Source organism: Phoca vitulina, unplaced genomic scaffold (assembly GCF_004348235.1).
Source record: "Phoca vitulina isolate PV1807 unplaced genomic scaffold, GSC_HSeal_1.0 scaffold34, whole genome shotgun sequence".
Taxonomy (NCBI): Eukaryota; Metazoa; Chordata; class Mammalia; order Carnivora; family Phocidae; genus Phoca; species Phoca vitulina.
The window spans coordinates 9,514,610-9,533,196 of record NW_022589737.1 but is presented as its reverse complement, the minus strand read 5'-3'; the positions used below and the strand labels follow the sequence as shown (position 1 = coordinate 9,533,196).

The following is an 18,587-nucleotide window of genomic DNA, read 5'->3' as shown; positions in this document are numbered from 1 at the left end:
AGAAGAGAAATAATAAAGATCAGAGCAGAAATCAATGAAATAGAAACTAAAAGAACAGTAGAACAGATCAACAAAACTAGGAGCTGGTTCTTTGAAAGAATTAACAAGATTGATAAACCCCTAGACAGACTTATCAAAAAGAATAGAGAAATGACCCAAATCAACAAAATCATGAACGAAAGAGGGGAGATCACAACCAACACCAAAGAAATACAAACAATTATAAGAACATATTATGAGCAACTATATGCCAGCAAATTAGATAATCTGGAAGAAATAATAGATGCATTCCTAGAGATATATCAACTACCAAAACTGAACCAGGAAGAAACAGAAAACCTGAACAGACCTATAACCACTAAGGAAATTGAAGCAGTCATCAAAAATCTCCCAAAAAACAAAAGCCCAGGGCCAGATGGCTTCCCAGGGGAATTCTACCAAACATTTCAAGAAGAATTAATACCTATTCTTCTGAAACTGTTCCAGAAAATAGAAATGGAAGGAAACTTCCAAACTCGTCTTATGAGGCCACCATTACCTTGATCCCCAAACCAGACAAAGACCCCATCAAAAAGGAGAATTACAGACCAATATCCTTGATGAACATGGATGCAAAATTCTCACCAAAATGCTAGCCAATAGGATCCAACAGTACATTAAAAGGATTATTCACCACAACCAAGTGGGATTTATCCCTGGGCTGCAAGTTTGGTTCAACATCTGCAAATCAATCAATGTGATACAATACATTAATAAAAGAAAGAACAAGAACCATATGATCCTCTCAATCGATGCAGAAAAAGCATTTGACAAAGTACAGCATTCCCTTCTTGATCAAAACTCTTCAGAGTATAGGGATAGAGGGTACATACCTCAATATCATAAAAGCCATCTATGAAAAACCCACAGCAAATATCATCTTCAATGGGGAAAAACTGAGAGCTTTTCCTCTAAGGTCAGGAACACTGCAGGATGTCCACTATCACCACTCCTATTTAACACAGTATTAGAAGTCTTAGCCACAGCAATCAGACAACAAAAAGAAATCAAAGGCATCCAAATTGTCCAAGAAAAAGTGAAACTCTCACTGTTTGCAGATGATATGATACTTTATGTGGAAAACCCAAAAGATTCCACCCCAAAACTGCTAGAACTCATACAAGAATTCAGTAAAGTGGCAGGATATAAAATCAGTGCACAGAAATCAGTGGCATTCCTATACACCAACAACAAGACAGAAGAAAGAGAAATTAGGGAGTCGAACCCATTTACAATTGCACCCAAAACCATAAGATACCTAGGAATAAATCTAACCAAAGAGGCAAAGATATCTGTACTCAGAAAACTATAAAATACTCATGAAAGAAATTGAGGAAGACACAAAGAAATGGAAAAACGTTCCATGCTCATGGGTTGGAAGAACAAATATTGTGAAGATGTCAATGCTACCTAGAGCAATCTACACATTTAATGCAATCCCTATCAAAATACCATCAACTTCTTTCAAAGTAATGGAACAAATAATCCTATAATTTGTATGGAACCAGAAAAGACCCCGAATAGCCAGAGGAATGTTGAAAAAGAAAAGCAAAGCTGGCGGCATCACAATTCCGGACTTCAAGCCCTATTACAAACCTGTCATCATCAAGACAGTATGGTACTGGCACAAAAACAGACTCATAGATCAATGGCACAGAATAGAGAGCCCAGAAATGGACCCTCAACTCTATGGTCAACTAATCTTCGATAAAGCAGGAAGGAATGTCCAATGGAAAACAGACAGTTTCTTCAACAAATGGTGTTGGGAAAATTGGACAGCCACATGCAGAAGAATGAAACTGGACCATTTCCTTACACCACACACAAAAATAGACTCCAAATGGTTGAAAGACCTCAATGTGAGACAGGAGTCCATCAAAATCCTAAAGGAGAACACACGCAGCCACTTCTTCGACCTCAGCCACAACAACTTCTTCCTAGACACATCGCCAAAGGCAAAGGAAGCAAGGGCAAAAATGAACTATTGGGACTTCATCAAGATAAGAAGCTTTTGCACAGCAAAAGAAACAGTCAACAAAACCAAAAGACAACCAACAGAATGGGAGAATATATTTGCAAATGACATATCAGATAAAGGGCTAGTATCCAAAATCTATAAAGAACTTCTTAAACTCAACACCCAAAGAACAAATGATCAATCAAGAAATGGGCAGAAGACATGAACAGACATTTTTCCAAAGAAGACATCCAAATGGCCAACAGACACATGAAAAAGTGCTCAACATCGCTCGGCATCAGGGAAATCCAAATCAAAACCTCAAAGAGATACCACCTCACACCAGTGAGAATGGCTAAAATTAACGTCAGGAAACGACAGATGTTGGCGGGGATGTGGAGAAAGGGAAACCCTCCTACACTGTTGGTGGGAACGCAAGCTGGTGCAGCCACTCTGGAAAATAGTATGGAGGTTCCTCAAAAAGTTGAAAATAGAGCTACCACATGATCCAGCAATTGCACTACTAGGTATTTACCACAAAGATACAAAAGTAGGGATCCAAAGGGGTACGTGCACCCCGATGTTTATAGCAGCAATGTCCACAATAGCCAAACTGTGGAAAGAGCCTAGATGTCCATCGACAGATGAATGGATAAAGAAGAGGTGGTATATATATACAATGGAATATTATGCAGCCATCAAAAGGAATGAAATCTTGCCATTTGCGACGACCTGGATGGAACTGGAGGGTATTATGCTGAGTGAAATAAGTCAATCAGAGAAAGACATGTATCATATGACGTCACTGATGTGAGGAATTTTTATTTTTTATTTATTTTTTTTTTAATTTTTTTTTTTAAAGATTTTATTTATTTGACAGAGAGAGACAGCCAGAAAGAGAACACAAGCAGGGGCAGTGGGAGAGGGAGAAGCAGACTCCCCGCAGAGCAGGGAGCCCAACGCGGGGCTCGATCCCAGGACCCCGGGATCATGACCTCAGCCGAAGGCAGACACTTAACGACTGAGCCACCCAGGCACCCCGATATGAGGAATTTTTAATCTCAGGAAACAAACTGAGGGTTGCTGGAGTGGTGGGGGGGTGGGAGGGATGGGGTGGCTGGGTGATAGGTATTGGGGGGTATGTGCTATGGTGAGCGCTGTGAATTGTGTAAGACTTGAATCACAGACCTGTACCTCTGAAACAAATAATACATTATATGTTAAAAAAAAGAAGAAGAAGAAGATAACAGGAGGGGAAGAATGAAGGGGGGGAAATCGGAGGGGGAGACGAACCGTGTGAGACGATGGACTCTGAGAAACAAACTGAGGGTTCTAGAGGGGTGGGGGTAGGGGGATGGGTTAGCCTGGTGATGGGTATTAAAGAGGGCACGTTCTGCATGGAGCACTGGGTGTTATACGCAAACAATGAAACATGGAACACTACATCAAAAACTAATGATGTGTGGTGATTAACATAACATAATAATAATAATAATAAAAAGAATATCTATTTGAAAAGAAAAAACAAAGGAAAGCCTTCAAGTCCTCAAAGCAACTACAGAAAAGGATACACGGCCCTCTAGAGAGTATCAGTTAAACGGAGAGCTGACTTTACAATGGAGACTGAAAACCAGAAGGCAGTGGCATTATCTTCAAAATGCTAAAACACCTGCCAACCTAGAATTCTATACCAGTGAAAACATTCCTCACAAATAAAAGGAAAATTAAGACATTTCAGATAAACAAAAGCTGAGAACTTTGTCACCAGCAAATCTACACTACAGAAAATTTAAAAATGTGTTCTTCATGCAGAAAGAAAGTTTCCAGAACAACAATAATAGTCTTGTTATTTAGAATTAAAATACATAACAATAGCATAGAAATTAAGAGAGAAATAACTAGAGACAAAGCATTCTAATGTCTTTACATTATAAAGTGGGTAAAAGTACAAGAAAGAAATAGTTGTTGAAAAATCAAATATGAATATTATAAACCCTTGAGCTTCCAGTAAAAGAGTATATATCTCTCAAGCTAATAGAAGAAAGGAAATAGACACTCCATCATTCCAAAAGAAGACAATATTGCTTAGGAATACCAAAGCAAATAATTCTTTAACACAGGCAATAAAAGGCTGAGAAAGCAACCTAGCTTAACAGATACTAAAATGGAATAAAAAAGGGGCGCATGGGTGGCTCAGTCATTAAGCGTCTGCCTTCGGCTCAGGTCATGGTCCCAGGGTCCTGGGATCGAGCCCCACATCGGGCTCCCTGCTCCACGGGAAGCCTGCTTCTCCCTCTCCCACTCCCCCTGCTTGTGTTCCCTCTCTCACAGTGTCTCTCTCTGTCAAATAAATAAATAAAATCTTAAAAAAAAAATTAATTAAATAAAATAAAATAGAATAAAAAACTAGAAACCTGCTATCATATTTAGAAAAAGGGGAAACAAGCACAATTAAAACAGAAAGATAAAATAATTAAGTTAACTGTTACTATAGTACAAGAATGAATAGATAACACAATGTAACCAATAATAGCCTGAAAATCAAACTCATCATTGCATTCTCCAACACTGGTCAAGATCTACTGATACTGAGGTGAAGTTTTTGTGAATCCATAGTGAAAATTTGTAATGACTGAAAACCTGTTCAAGACTTCAAGAATGGAAATTAGCTTGATTGAAAAAGAAAAACGAGTCCTGCCATTTTCAGACTGGGAGATAGACAGAGATTAAAGCCACCTGAAAAGTTAAAAGGAGACACTGCTGCTCCCAAAGCAGTGTAGCAGTTATAAAATGTCATCTCTTTGAGTGACTATTGCTTTATCACCGATGACACCCCCAGATCCTCTCTGCTGTACCCATTTACTTCTAGGGTGGCTTAATTGCTAAACTACCCTTACCTCATGCCAGTAGCCAACCCTGGCTACACCTACTTCTTCTAATCTTGCATTGGAAACAACAAGCAATCCAGAAGTTGTCCCTGCTTTCCTTCGACTCCCTTTAGAATCCTTCACCTGGGGCCTAAACTTGCAAAGTCTCTCCTCCTCCTCCACCACTCCTCTAGAACTCACTCCCTTGCTGAAAGTCAGCAAATCTGATTTTGTCACACTCTAGGTCTGTCCCTGCAAGACTCTGGCTGATTCATTTCTAATAACTCTTTTTTTTTTTTTATCTAATAACTCTTTTTTTAAAAGACAATGCAGTCAATGAAATTGAGCCATTCTCTTACACCATACACAAAGATAAATTCAAAATGGATCAAAGACCTAAATATGAGACAGGAATCCATCAAAATTCTAGAGGAGAACATAGGCAGCAAACTCTTTGAACTCGGTCGCAGGAACTTCTTGCTAGGCACGTCTCCAAAGGCAAAGGAAACAAAAGCAAAAATGATCTCTTGGGACTTCATCAAGATAAAAAGCTTCTGCACAGCAAAGAAAACAGCCAACAAAACTAAAAGACAACCTATGGAATGGGAGAAGATATTTGCCAATGACATATCAGATAAAAGGCTAGTATCCAAGATCTATAAAAAACTTATCAAACTCAACACCCAAAAAAACAAATAATCCAGTTAAGAAATGGGCAGAAGACATGAACAGACATTTCTCCAAAGAAGACATACAAATGGCCAACAGACACATGAAAAATGCTCCACATCACTTGGCATCAGGGAAATACAAATCAAAACCACAATGAGATACCAACTTACACCAATCAGAATGGCTAAAATTAACAAGTCAGGAAACAACAAATGTTGGTGAGGGACCCTCTTGCACTGTTGGTGGGAATGCAAGCTGGTACAGCCACTCTGGAAAACAGCATGGAGGTTCTCAAGAAGTTAAAAATAGAGCTACCCTATGACCCAGCAATGGCACTACTGGGTATTTACCCCAAAGATACAGATGTAGTGAAACAAAGGGGTAACTGCACCCCAATGTTCCTAGCAGCAATGTCCACAATAGCCAAACTGTGGAAAGAGCCATGATGTCCATCAACAGATGAATGGATAAAGAAGATGTGATTCATATATACAATGGAATATTACTTAGCCATCAGAAAGGATAGATATTTACCATTTACATCGATGTGGATGGAACTGGAGGTATTATGCTAAGTGAAATAATTAAATCAGAGAAAAACAATTATCATATGGTTTCACTCATATGTGGAATATAAGAAACAGTGCAGAGGACCATAAGGGAAGGAAGGGAAAACTGAATGGGAAGAAATCAGGAAGAAAAACCATGAGAGACTCTTAACTGTGGGAAACAAACTGAGGGTTGTGGAAGGGAAGGTGGATGGGGGGATAAGGGAACTGCGTGATGGGCATTAAAGAGGGCATGTGATGTGACGAGCACTGGGTGTTATATGCAACTGATGAATTATTGAACACTACATCTGAAACTAATGATGTACTATGTGTTGGCTAATTGAATTTAAATAAAAATTTTTTAAAAAGACAATGCAGTCTTTATATGCTAAATGTGTTCAATGTATAAGGCTGCCTGCATTCTGTGACAATGTTCTCTTCCTTTTTGAGAGACTTAGACTATCTTATAGGTTATGAAATAAGGGTGACATTTTTTACTTTTCTAAACAACAGTGCTAAAAACAAACAAAAATGTGCCTGTCTTATTTAGACTACAACCGTGTTTAAATTTTTAATAGTTTATAAAATTTCAATGTGTGTGAATCACTGCTATATTAAGGAAAAAAATAATAAGAAAAAAAAGGGGGAATAATGTGATGTATAAAAGGCATTATGACAGTTTAGAGGGCAAATGCTTTTAAATATCACTCCCATCATTCACCAAATCAAATTCCAATTAAATATTTTTTCTTCTAAACCTACATTTTAAAAACCAACCACTCAGGGGTGCCTGGGTGGCTCAGTCAGTTAAGCGACTGCCTTCTGCTCGGGTCATGATTCTGGGGTCCTGGGATCGAGCCCCACGTCCGGCTCCCTGCTCAGTGGAGAGCCTGCTTCTCCCTCTCCCTCTGCCTGCCACTCTGCCTCCTTGTGTTCTCTCTCTATCTCTCTGTCAAATAAATAAATAAAATCTTAAAACAAAAAACAAAAAACAAAAAAAACCCCAACCACTCAAAAAGAGAACACAGCTAAAACTGATATCAAAACAGTAATGGATAAGCAGTTTCCAAGCTTTGAAGCCTAGAAAGAAATTACTAATTTTTGTTAATTTCAGCTTGTAGAATGAGGATAATTTTATTACTTGCCAGGCCTGGCTCTCAATGAAACCTATCTTCAAAGACAAAATCTTCTAGAACAGTATTCTCTCCTAGGACTCATCACTGGGGCTATGACTCGTATGGCAAGTGAGGATATCCAAGGAGGAGAGTAGTTAGGGACCAGTGACCTACATCCATCTGTACTGGCCACTGCCTCTGAAAGTTAGACTTCTGCATGCAGGCCACCGTGACCCTGTTTAGAGGGAGGCCTTTCAAAGCCCTCAGTGCAGGCTCTATCCATCCACAGGATGGATATTCTGGAGATATCAAGTGGAGACTCGGACATCCTAAGAACAATGAAGAAAATACTAAAAGGGTCAACCTTTAGACTGGTCTAATAAAGTCTCAGAGCTAGAAATTCAGACTATAAATTCTTGAACTAATTACTTAGGTGCCAGCACTCACGTGGTAAGGGTGTTGAAGCCACAGGCCTTCAGCTTCAGCAAGCGGTCCCTCCAGTACTCCCTGGGCACCCGGAAATAGTGAATAGTACCTGCTATGATCAGGAAAGGAGAGCCATCTAGTGTGAAGCTTGAGCCTTCAACTTGCAGACCCACATTGCGATTCACCATGTGGGAGGGAGTCAAGAAAACTTGATTCATCCTGCAAGGACAAAGGAGATGTGTGAAGTCCTAAAGATGTAACCCATGTGGCACACGGTTTGGGCAAATCAGAAAGGCCTTTCCTTCAGGGGCCCTAGGCTCTCCTCCAGTGCAAACAGAAAGTTCCCAACCCTTTCCAAACATACCTGGGTGAGAAGTCTCCTCCAAATTGAGCTATTACCAGTAACCCTGAAGACAGGTACAGGATGCCCACAGGTCTCAATAAGAAGGTCAGCATGCTAAACAGAGAGGATAGAACTGAAGTCAGACACCCTGGAGGCAGAGAAGGAGGTGGGAGCTGAGTGAGGTCTTGCCTGTGGAGGTGGGTGAGGAGCACAGACATGGCCTCACTGGAAGGCAGGATTCTGCATGGCTGTCCCTTGGCTTCTGCACCACCTGGACTCACGACAGACTGGAGGGAGGGCAGCTGCAACGAAGAGCCTCCTGATAGTAACTGGATTTTCGTCCAGTTACATTTTAGAGAAGATCGAGCCTCAGTCCAGTAAGTTTCACGGAAGAGAAGATAACCTCTGGGAAATTTGTGGGAGACCTTCTACTACTAAGGAGTGAACCCTAATAATTTGCTGCTTAGCAGAGAACACTCGCTGGAATGTAGAGGGACTTTCTCTGTAGCAGGGTCCCAATTTCTATCCCCAACCCAATTTTCTATTTCTCTGCTACTGTAGGATGTCATCTAATTAGCTCCCAGGACACACTCAGCGTTTGTGTGGCCAGTGATCTTCTTTATGCTGCTCACCGGGGGGTAAATGCTCTTTCCTTCATGTATCAAAAGTTCTGAGTCCGAGGTAGGCAGAAGCAGTGGGGCCTAGCACCGTCTGGGTGCTGCCTAGCTTCTAGGAGGGGGAAGCACTCTGCACGGGGCGTGGCTGTGTCCTCACTACCCAGAGCAGGCCCTGAATCGCAGCAAGAGCTCAGCTCCTGTTTTCTGAACAAATACAGGAGTTGCCAGAATCAATAAAACACCTGCGTCGCCTCATAAGCTTCAGCTTAACCATGGGCTTCAAGAGTATTCCCTTAGGCAGAGGTGGGAGGGTAGAAAGCAACAGTTTTCTGTAGGGAAATAGGATGGAAAACAGAATGGGGCCCTGGGATTAGAGAAGGCAGACCCCCTGGGCACCACTCAGCTCCTCACGGTGGGCGTCAAGAGTCCGGGAGACCGACTGAGATCAGAGGACGCTCAGAGATTTCCGGGGAGAAGACAGAAGGGACAAAGCGGAACCTCGAGGGAACCTGAACGGAGGGCCTAGAAATAAATTCCAGAAAGTGAGGAAACCCGAGGGGCCGTCTGGGTTGACGCGGTTCGGGGCTGCCGGGTGGGCCCAGAGCTGCGAGAAGCCACAGTGCGGGAGGGGCGGGGAGGTCCCGAGGCTGTTGCGGGCGTGGGCGCTCCGGTGGGCGCCCGGGCCAGAGCCCACCTTACCCTGCGCCCGACAGATCCTCCGCCCACTTCGCAGCGGTAGGTCGGTAGCAGCCGCCAGGCGGGGGACAGAGCGGGAACAAACCAGCTCCGTGCTCCGCCCCAGATAGCCTCGGCCGGAGAAAACCTCCCACCTCCCCGAGCCCTCCCCCCACCGCAGACTGGCCCGCCCCCACCCCCGGGGACCACCCCGCCCCCCGACGGGCCCCAGTCTCCGCTGACCTGCTCCCCACCCGCCTGGGGCAGATCCTCCCCCACACCCGCCCCCCCCCCCCCGCAGCAAAATGGCCTCCACCGCCAGCCAAGCGCATCCTTCCCGCAGTACCCTCCCTCCCCTCCGCTGATCCGCCCCCACGCCCACCCCGTGGGCAGACTCGCAGTCCCGCCAGGCCCCTGTGGGGCCGCAGCCCGGGCACTGCAGAGCGGAGTGCGGGCGTTGCAGTGAGCTCAGCTGGCCCTCTCTGCCCCTCTGGTCAGCCAGAGGCTGGCTCTGGCATCGGTCGTGACAGCTAATAGTTGTGGAGCGCCGTCAGTGGAGTGCGGACAGCTTGCCATCCGTTCCCCGCGGTCCTGCGCGGCTAACCGCGAGAACTGACTGGGGGCCGCCTTCCCCTCCGGCCTTCTACTTTCGCTGGGACCCACTCAGGCGTCCTTCCCAGGCCCCGCGCTGCGCGGGGGAAGCCGGCGCAGCAGAGCCACTGGCCCACTCGCCGGGCCACAGCAGGGGATTCATCCCCCGAGGGTCCGGGTTGGGGGCAGGGGTGTCCTCTCCGCAGCGACCACAGCTCCTCGCTCTGGGTCGCTTCAGCACGTGTTCACAAACCGCAGCCCCCGCGGTGCGAGGTGCTGAGGACACAGAAAGGGACTATCCATTTCCCCCTGTAGGGAATGCCTAGCAAGGCCAATCTACATCCTGGAGGAGGAGGACCAGTTTCCTTTACCCTACGTGCCCTACAGCTAGTAACTTAACTCAGCCTGGGAGCAGTGGCCCACAAAGTGCGGCGTAGGTGAACCTTATCAACACGCAGATGCGCTGTCCGGTTTTGGACTTACAGAATCTGAAACTGGGGCCCGCATTCCGTGTTTGAGCAGGCAATTCTAATGCACCCTGAAGTCGGGGACTACCAGTCTACAACTTCTCCCCGCTCGCCCTTGTCTCCACAGGAGAGCCCTGAGAGGACACCTGAGCCAATGTGGGTGGGGGGAAGGAAGTAGAGGTGGAGAGGCGTCTAAATTAATTTCACCAACGCAGCTGGCCCTTTTTTCAGCTTTTGGGGTGAGCAACCAGGCTCCCTCTGGATGGGAGATCAAGTCTCAGCTGTTGTGGATATTGCTACTATAAACATTGGGGTGCAGGTGTCCCTTCCGATCACTACATTTGTAACTTTAGGGTAAATACCTAGTAGCACAATCGCTGGGTCTAAGGGTAGCTTTATTTTCAACTTCTTGAGGAACCTCCATACTGTTTTCCAGAGTGGCTGTACCAGCTTACATTCCCACGAAGAGTGTAAGAAGGTTCCCCTTTCTCCACATCCTCACCAACATTTGTCCTTTCCTGACTTGTTAATTTTAGCCATTCTGACTGGTGTATGGTGGCATCTCAGTGTGGTTTTGATTTGTATTTCTCGATGCCCAGTGATTTGAACATTTTTTCATGTGTCTGTTGGTCATTTGTATGTCTTTGGAGAAATGTCTGTCATGTCTTCTGCCCATTTCTTAACTGGATTATTTGTTTTTTTGGGTGTTGAGTTTGATAAGTTTTTTATAGATCTTGGATACTAGCCTTTTATCTGATATGTCATTGGCAAATATCTTCTCCCATTCCATAGGTTGTCTTTTAGTTTTGTTGGCTGTTTTCTTTGCTGTGCAGAAGCTTTTTATCTTGATGAAGTCCCAAGAGTTCATTTTTGCTTTTGTTTCCTTTGCCTTTGGGGACGTGCCTAGCAAGAAGTTCCTGCGACCGAGTTCAAAGAGTTTGCTGCCTATGTTCTCCTGTAGGATTTTGATGGATTCCTGTCTCATATTTAGGTCTTTGATCCATTTTGTTTTTTTTTTCTTGTTTCATGTATTTATATTCCATAAAATTTCATAACATCACTTCAGCACATAAATGCTGATTACAAAACATGTTAACTGAATATATGTTAATAGCCCTCAACATTTTCCAGCACAAAAAAAAAAAATAATAACTAACATCAAATCTAAAATGCCCATCTGAAAGGCCACAAATTTCACATAAACACAGACAAGAGTTAGGAAAGGAGAGAAGAGAACACAAATCATCGTTTTCCCCAATGACTCAAGGATATTTGATTAGCTATGCTTGAAAAGTCTTTGATCCATTTTGAATTTATCTTTGTGTATGGTGTAAGAAAATGGTCCAGTTTCATTCTTCTACGTGTGGCTGTCCAATTTTCCCAACACCATTTGTTGAAGAGACTTTTTTCCATTGGATATTCTTTCCTGCTTTGAAGATGTGGTATATATACACACACACACCGAGTGGAATATTACTCAGCCATCAGAAAGGATGAATATTTACCATTACATCGACGTGGATGGAATTGGAGGGTATTATGCTAAGTGAAATAAGTCAGTCAGAGAAAGACAATTATATAGTTTCACTCATATGTGGAATATAAGAAACAGCACAGAGGATCATGGGGAAGGGATGGAAAACTGGGAAGAAATCAGAGAAGGAGACAAACTATGAGAGACTCTTAACTCTGGGAAGCAAACTGAGGGTTGCTGGAGGGAATGTGGGTGGGGGGATGGGGTAACTGGGTCATGGGCAATTAAGGAGGGCTTGAGATGTGATGAGCACTGGGTGTTATATGCAACTGAGCTCTACGTCTGAAACTAATGATGTACTATATTTTGGCTAATTGAATTTAAATTTTAAAAAAAACCTCAGCTGGATCTATACATAATCCAGATCCAAGCTACTAGAGTAGTTAAACTCTTCTTTTTATAGCAAATTTATCTGAAACTGAAAAGAGACACCACAAGTGGCCTGCAAGTCCTTGAAACAGGCAGAACGACCTTCCTCTAGGGACTCAACTGCCTCGATGTTAATACTTTTTTTTTAAAGATTTTATTTATTTGACAGAGAGAGCACAAGCAGAGGGAGCAACAGAGGGAGAGGGAGAAGCAGGCTCCCCGCTGAGCAGGGAGCCCCATGTGGGATGATCCCAGGACTGAGCCAAAGGCAGATGCTTAACTGATTGAGCCACCCAGGTGCCCCTTGATGTTAATACTTTGCTAAGGGCAAAAGGGAATCTTAGCCCGAACCCTCCCCACCCCAAGGATCCTGTAAGTCTACTTTAACACATAAAAATTCCTTTGGAAACTTCTTTTATCCCTACCCCCGAAGATATATGTTGACAATCATTCCCAAGAGTATGATCCACCAATATACACCTGAAGGGTCTCATGACTAAGATTTTATTAGACAGTAGTAAATGACCTTTCCTAACAATAGCTAGCTAGCCCCTCAAGGTCCTGGAAACTTGCTTCCAAATTCCTTAGAGATTTATGCTATCCCTAAGCCCCTCCCATCTTGAAAGTATATAATCAGCCACTCCTCATAACTCCAGTTAAGCTCCTTCTGCCCAAGGATCTGTCCCCATGCTTCAATAAAACCACCTTTTTTGCACCAAAGACACCTCAAGAATTCTTTCTGGACCATTTGCTCCCGAAACCCAACATTTTCATATCATTCCCCACACTGTTTTACCTACCAAATTACATAACTTCATTTGCAATAAAATATATTTCATCACCAAGAAGTAAGATTCTAAAATTCTGCTTTCTGGCTACACTCATTTTTTCAGTGTATCTCCCAAACTTGTTCTTCACCAATCTTTGAATTTTCAGTCTTCTTGATAGAGTAGGCAGTTAGCCAGACATGAACAGGGAAGGGGTTTTTCCAAATGTTGAAAAAGCCGGAACCCACCAACTACCTGCAGAGCACAAATAGCTGGAGAAATCCCTGAGAGAAATGCAGATGCACACTCCCTGTACCCACTGTCCTCCAAGGACCCAGGGCTTCTTTATAATACATTTACATTGCAGTTTCACACACACACACACACTCACTCACTGTACTCCTCACCCTCCTACCCCCGGTTTCACAAGGTATGATGGGAAGTCTCCCCAAGGAGACTAAATACAGAAACAGGGTGGAGGGAAGGGTGGGACCAAAGGAACAGGAAAGAAACTGTAGCTAAAAAGGTGGAAGTGCCAACATTTTGGGGCTCCTGCGCTCTCTCTCTCTCACTCTGTCTCTGTGTCTCTCTCTGTCGGTCTCATAGCCTGCTCCACCTTCCTTTCTTTTCAAGTGTCCTTTTGTTTTGGCTGCTAGTAAACGCTCGCTTACTGAGAGTTTGGCTCTGAATTCTTTCTGGGCCGAATTCAAGAACCGAGGACAGGAAGTGGGGTTCCCTGCTGACAGGCTAGTCTCTTTTTCTGCAGTTTATCACACTCCTTCTGGCTTCACACTGTGTTCTGCTATCTCAAATATATGCCTTCTTTCTTGTCAGAAATTATTATTTCCTTAACCTCATACATTCCTACTTTGCCAAGCCTCATTCTTTGGTAACAAACCAATCTTTCTCTTTCCTCTGCCCTGAGCTGATGAGGTGAAAGTTCATAAAACCAAACTTACTTAGCATGCAGTAGGGTTTTCTGTCATGGGCAATTCTATATTTATATATAGAATAACCCTACATAATATATATACACATATACATACATATATATAATACATTATATATTACATATATATACGCATTTTAAAGAGTATGTCGATGCTTTGTATCTTAAGATCCAGGGCTCATTGCTGGTAAACATAACCCATAAGCCCTAAACTCTAAACATCACTCTCTCAGCTAACACCTTTCAGGTTCCATAGAAACACTTCACATGTTGTTATTTGTTTTCAAAACAAAAGATGACTGTATCTGCTATCCTGAAGGGCTGTGAATGGGCTGTTGCAATGTGTAGGAGAATATGAATGGTAGAAGTGCTTAGATAAAAGAAGAAAACAAGTTACCTTGTTCAATCCTTCCACCAAGTATAATAACTGCACAAGATGCTTACATAATGAAGTTATTCTGGTAATGCTGAGCACCCATTTACTGGCTTTTCTTTATGTTTCATTCATGGTTCCATGTGATATTTACAACTGTGGCACATGGCAATTGAGGAGCATTATATATTATTAAACAATTCACATTACCCTTATATTTGTATATTTATTGACCTAGACATAACATATGTGAAGGGTAATACTGATTATTTACATTGGCAAACAGATATTAAACACTATAATTACAAATAATTTTTATTTTAAAAAGATTTACTGAAAGTTAAAAAGATATTTAAAAATTAAACTAAAATAACTATATTTAAATAATTTTTAGATTTATTATTTAGATATGTATTTTCCTTTTAATTTTAATAGACATTTTCAGCACCCCATTCCTTGCTTTAATTTTCCTGCACTGTCTATGGTCAGTCATTCTGGTTTTTTGTTTTTTGTGTTTGTGTGGTTTTTTTTGTTTTTGTATTTTCTTTGATTTGTATGTGTTCCCACAAAACATGTATTATTCCTTGTGTGGATTGATATATCAATTATCTATGCACTTGATATTGAGTGTAGCTTTATTACAGTCTTGCCTGGATCTAAATATGTTGGTATTTCCGTAATTCTGTAGATTACTCCATGAGCCTACACTTTCTTTTAATGTTTCTGTAGTTTATTTTTTCATTTAATTCTTTAGTTCATCAAATATTTACTTTAATATAAGTTTGCAATATGAATTAATCTTTCATTTTTTCAAATGACTAGCAGATTACTCTCAAATATAATTTTTCCCTCACCAATTTGAGAAGATCTTCATCATATACTAAATTATAATATATCCTTGTGTCTGTTTTTGGATTCTGTATTTTATTCCATTGCTTTGTCTAACCAGATCCAATTTGCAATGATAGCTTAACTTATCATCATAAAAGCCATGTATGAAAGACACAGCTAATATCATCTTCAATGGGGAAAAATTGAGAGGTTTTCCCCTAAGATCAAGAACACAACAGAGATGTCCACTCTTACCACTATTGTTCAACATAGTATTGGAAGTCCTAGCCTCAGCAATCAGACAACAAAAATGGAGGAATTTGTTTCTCAGATTCCTCATATCACTGAGATCATATGATACTTGTCTTTCTCTGATTGACTTATTTCACTTTGCATAATACCTTCTAGTTCCATCCATGTCATTACAAATGGCAAGATTTCATTTTTTTTTTGATGGTTGTGTAATATTCCATTGTATATATATATACACCACATCTTCTTTATCCATTCATCTGTTGATGGACATCTAGGCTCTTTCCACAGTTTGGCTATTGTGGACATTGTTGCTATGAACATTGGGGTGCAGGTGCCCCTTCGGATTACTACATTTGTATCTTTGGAGTAAATACCCAGTAGTGCAATTGCTGAGTCATAGGGTAACTCTATTTTCAACTTTTTGAGGAAGCTCCATACTGTTTTCCAGAGTGGCTGCACCACCTTGCATTCCCACCAACAGTGTAGGAGAGTTCCCATTTCTGTTAGGAGATTTTTGATTACTGATTTAATTTCTTTGCTGGTTATGGGTCTGTTCAGGTTTTCTATTTCTTCCTATTTCAATTTTGGTAGCTTATATATTTCTAGGAATTTATTCATTTCTTCCAGATTTCCTAATTTGTTGGCATATAATTGCTCATAATATTCTCCTACAATTGTTTGTATTTTTGTGGTGTTGGTTGTGATCTCTCCTCTTTCATTCATTATTTTATTTATTTGGTTCCTTTCTCTTCTCTTTTGGTAAGTCTGGCTAGGGGTTTATCAGTCTTGTTAATTCTTTCAAAGAACCAGCCCTTACATTGTTGATCTGTTCTACTGTTCGTTTGTTTTTTAATTTCTATTTCATTGATTTCTGTTCTAATCTTTATTCCTTGTCTCCTGCTGGATTTAGGTTTTATTTGTTGTTCTTTTTCTAGCTCCTCTAGGTGTAAGGTTAGGTTGTGTATTTGAGACTTTTCTTGCTTCTTGGGGAAGGCCTGTATTCCTATATACTTCCCTCTTAGGACAGCCTTTGCAGCATCCCAAAGGTTCTGAACAGTCTTGTTTTCATTTTCATTTGCTTCCATGTAATTTTTTAATTCTTCCTTAATTTCCTGGTTGACTCATTCATTCTTTAGTAGGATGTTCTTTAACCTCCATGCATTTGTGGTCGTTCCAATTTTTTTCTTGTACTTGACTTCAAGTTTCATACAATTGTGGTCTGAAAATATGCATGGTATGATCTCAATTTTTTGTACTTATTGAGGTCTAATTGGTGACCTGGTATGTGATGTATTCTGGAGAATGTTCCATGTGCACTCAAGGAGAATGTGTATTCTGCTATTTTAGGATGAAATGCTCCGAATATATCTGTGAAGTCTGTCTGGTCCAGTGTGTCATTCAAAGCGACTGTTTCCTTGTTGATCTTCTGCTTAGATGACCTGTCCATTGCTGTGAGTGGGGTGTGAAAGTCCCCTACTATCACTGTATTATTATTAATGCATTTCTTTATTTTTATTATTAGTTGATTTATAAATTTGGGTGCTCCCAAGTTGGGGGCATAAATATTTATAATTGTTAGATCTTCTTTTTGGATAGACCCCTTTATTATGATATAGTGTCCTTCCTCAACTCTTATTACAGTTTTTGGCTTAAAATATAGTTTCTCTGGGGGCACCTGGGTGGCTCAGTTGGTTAAGCATCTGCCTTCAGCTCAGGTCATGATCTCAGGGTCCTGGGATCAAACCCCACATTGGGCTCTCTGCTCAATGGGGAGTCTGATTCTCCCTCTCCCTCTCCCTCTGTGCATGCACACTCTCTCTCAAATAAATAAATAAATAAATAATCTTTAAAAAAATAAAATAAAATCTAGTTTGTCTGATAAGGATGGCTACTCCAGCTTTCTTTTGATGTCCATTAGCATGATAAATGTTTCTCCACTCCCCCACTTTCAATCTGGAGGTGACTTTGGGTCTAAAATGAGTCTGTTGGGGGGTGCCTGGGTGGCTCAGTCATTAAGCGTCTGCCTTCGGCTCAGGTCATGATCCCAGGGTCCTGGGATCGAGCCCCACATCAGGCTCCCTGCTCCGTGGGAGGCCTGCTTCTCCTTCTCTCACTCCCCCTGCTTGTGTTCCCTCTCTCGCTGTCTCTCTCTCTCTCTGTCAAATAAATAAATAAAATCTTAGAAAAAATAAAATGAGTCTCTTGGAAGCAGCATATCGATGGGTCTTGTTTTTTTATCCATTCTGATACCCTATGTCTGTTGATTGGAGTATTTACTCCAGTTACATTCACAGTAATTATTTAAAGATATGAATTTAGTGCCATTGTATTACCTGTAAAGGCTCTGTTCTTATTCCTTTCTGGTCTTTGTTACTTTTGGTCTCTCTTTGCATTCAAAGCTTCCCCTTTAATATTTCTTGCAGGGATGGTTTAGTGGTCATGAATTCCTTTAGTTTTTGTTTGTTTTGGAAACTCTTTGTCTCTCCTATTCTGAATGACAGCCTTGCTGGAAAAAATATTCTTGGCTGCATATTTTTCCCATTTAGCACATTGAATATATCATGCTAGTCCTTTCTTGACTACCAGGTCTCTGTGGACAGGTCTGCTGCCAGCCTTATACATCTACCCTTGTAGTTTAATGACTTCTTATCTCTAGCTGCTTTTAGGATTTTCTCTTTATCTTTGTAATTTACAAGTTTCACTATAATATGTCAAGGTGTGGACCTATTTTTGTTGATTTTAAGGGGAGTTTTCTGTGCCTCCTGGACTTGAATACCTGTTTCCTTCCCCAGATCAGGGGAAGGAATTTGTTCAAATAAACCTGCTGCCCCTTTTGCCCACTCCTCTTCTTCTGGGAGTCCTATAATATGGATATTACTTTGCTTTATGCAATCACTGAGTTCCCTAAGTCTACTTTCATGATCTAATAATTTTCTTTCCCTCTTCTTTTCAGCTTCATTATTTTCCATAATTTTATCTTCTGTATCACTGATTCACTCTTCTGTTTCATTCATCCGCATTTATATGGTCTCCACTTGGGACTACATCCCAGTTACAGCATTTTTAATTTGGCCTGACTAGATGTTAGTTCTTTTATCTCTACAGTAAGAGATTCTCTAGTGTCTTCTATGCTTTTTTCAAGCCCAGCTAGTATCTTTATAATCTTTTTTTTTTTTAATTCTAGTTTAG

General features: G+C 41.5%; 1 protein-coding gene across 1 annotated transcript in view; it reads right to left on the bottom strand.

Annotated features, from left to right (window-relative positions):
- Nucleotides 1-8,134, bottom strand: part of LOC116645799 (beta-galactosidase-1-like protein 2) — a 68,414-nt gene extending 60,280 nt beyond the window's left edge. Inside the window, exons 1-2 of the mRNA XM_032426211.1 lie at nt 7,992-8,134; nt 7,649-7,846 (exon numbers count right to left, since the gene is read on the bottom strand). Of these exons, the coding sequence (XP_032282102.1) occupies nt 7,649-7,846; nt 7,992-8,083 (290 nt within the window). The 5' untranslated portion in view covers nt 8,084-8,134. The remainder of the gene's footprint in view (nt 1-7,648; nt 7,847-7,991) is intronic.
- Nucleotides 8,135-18,587: the final 10,453 nt, after the last annotated feature.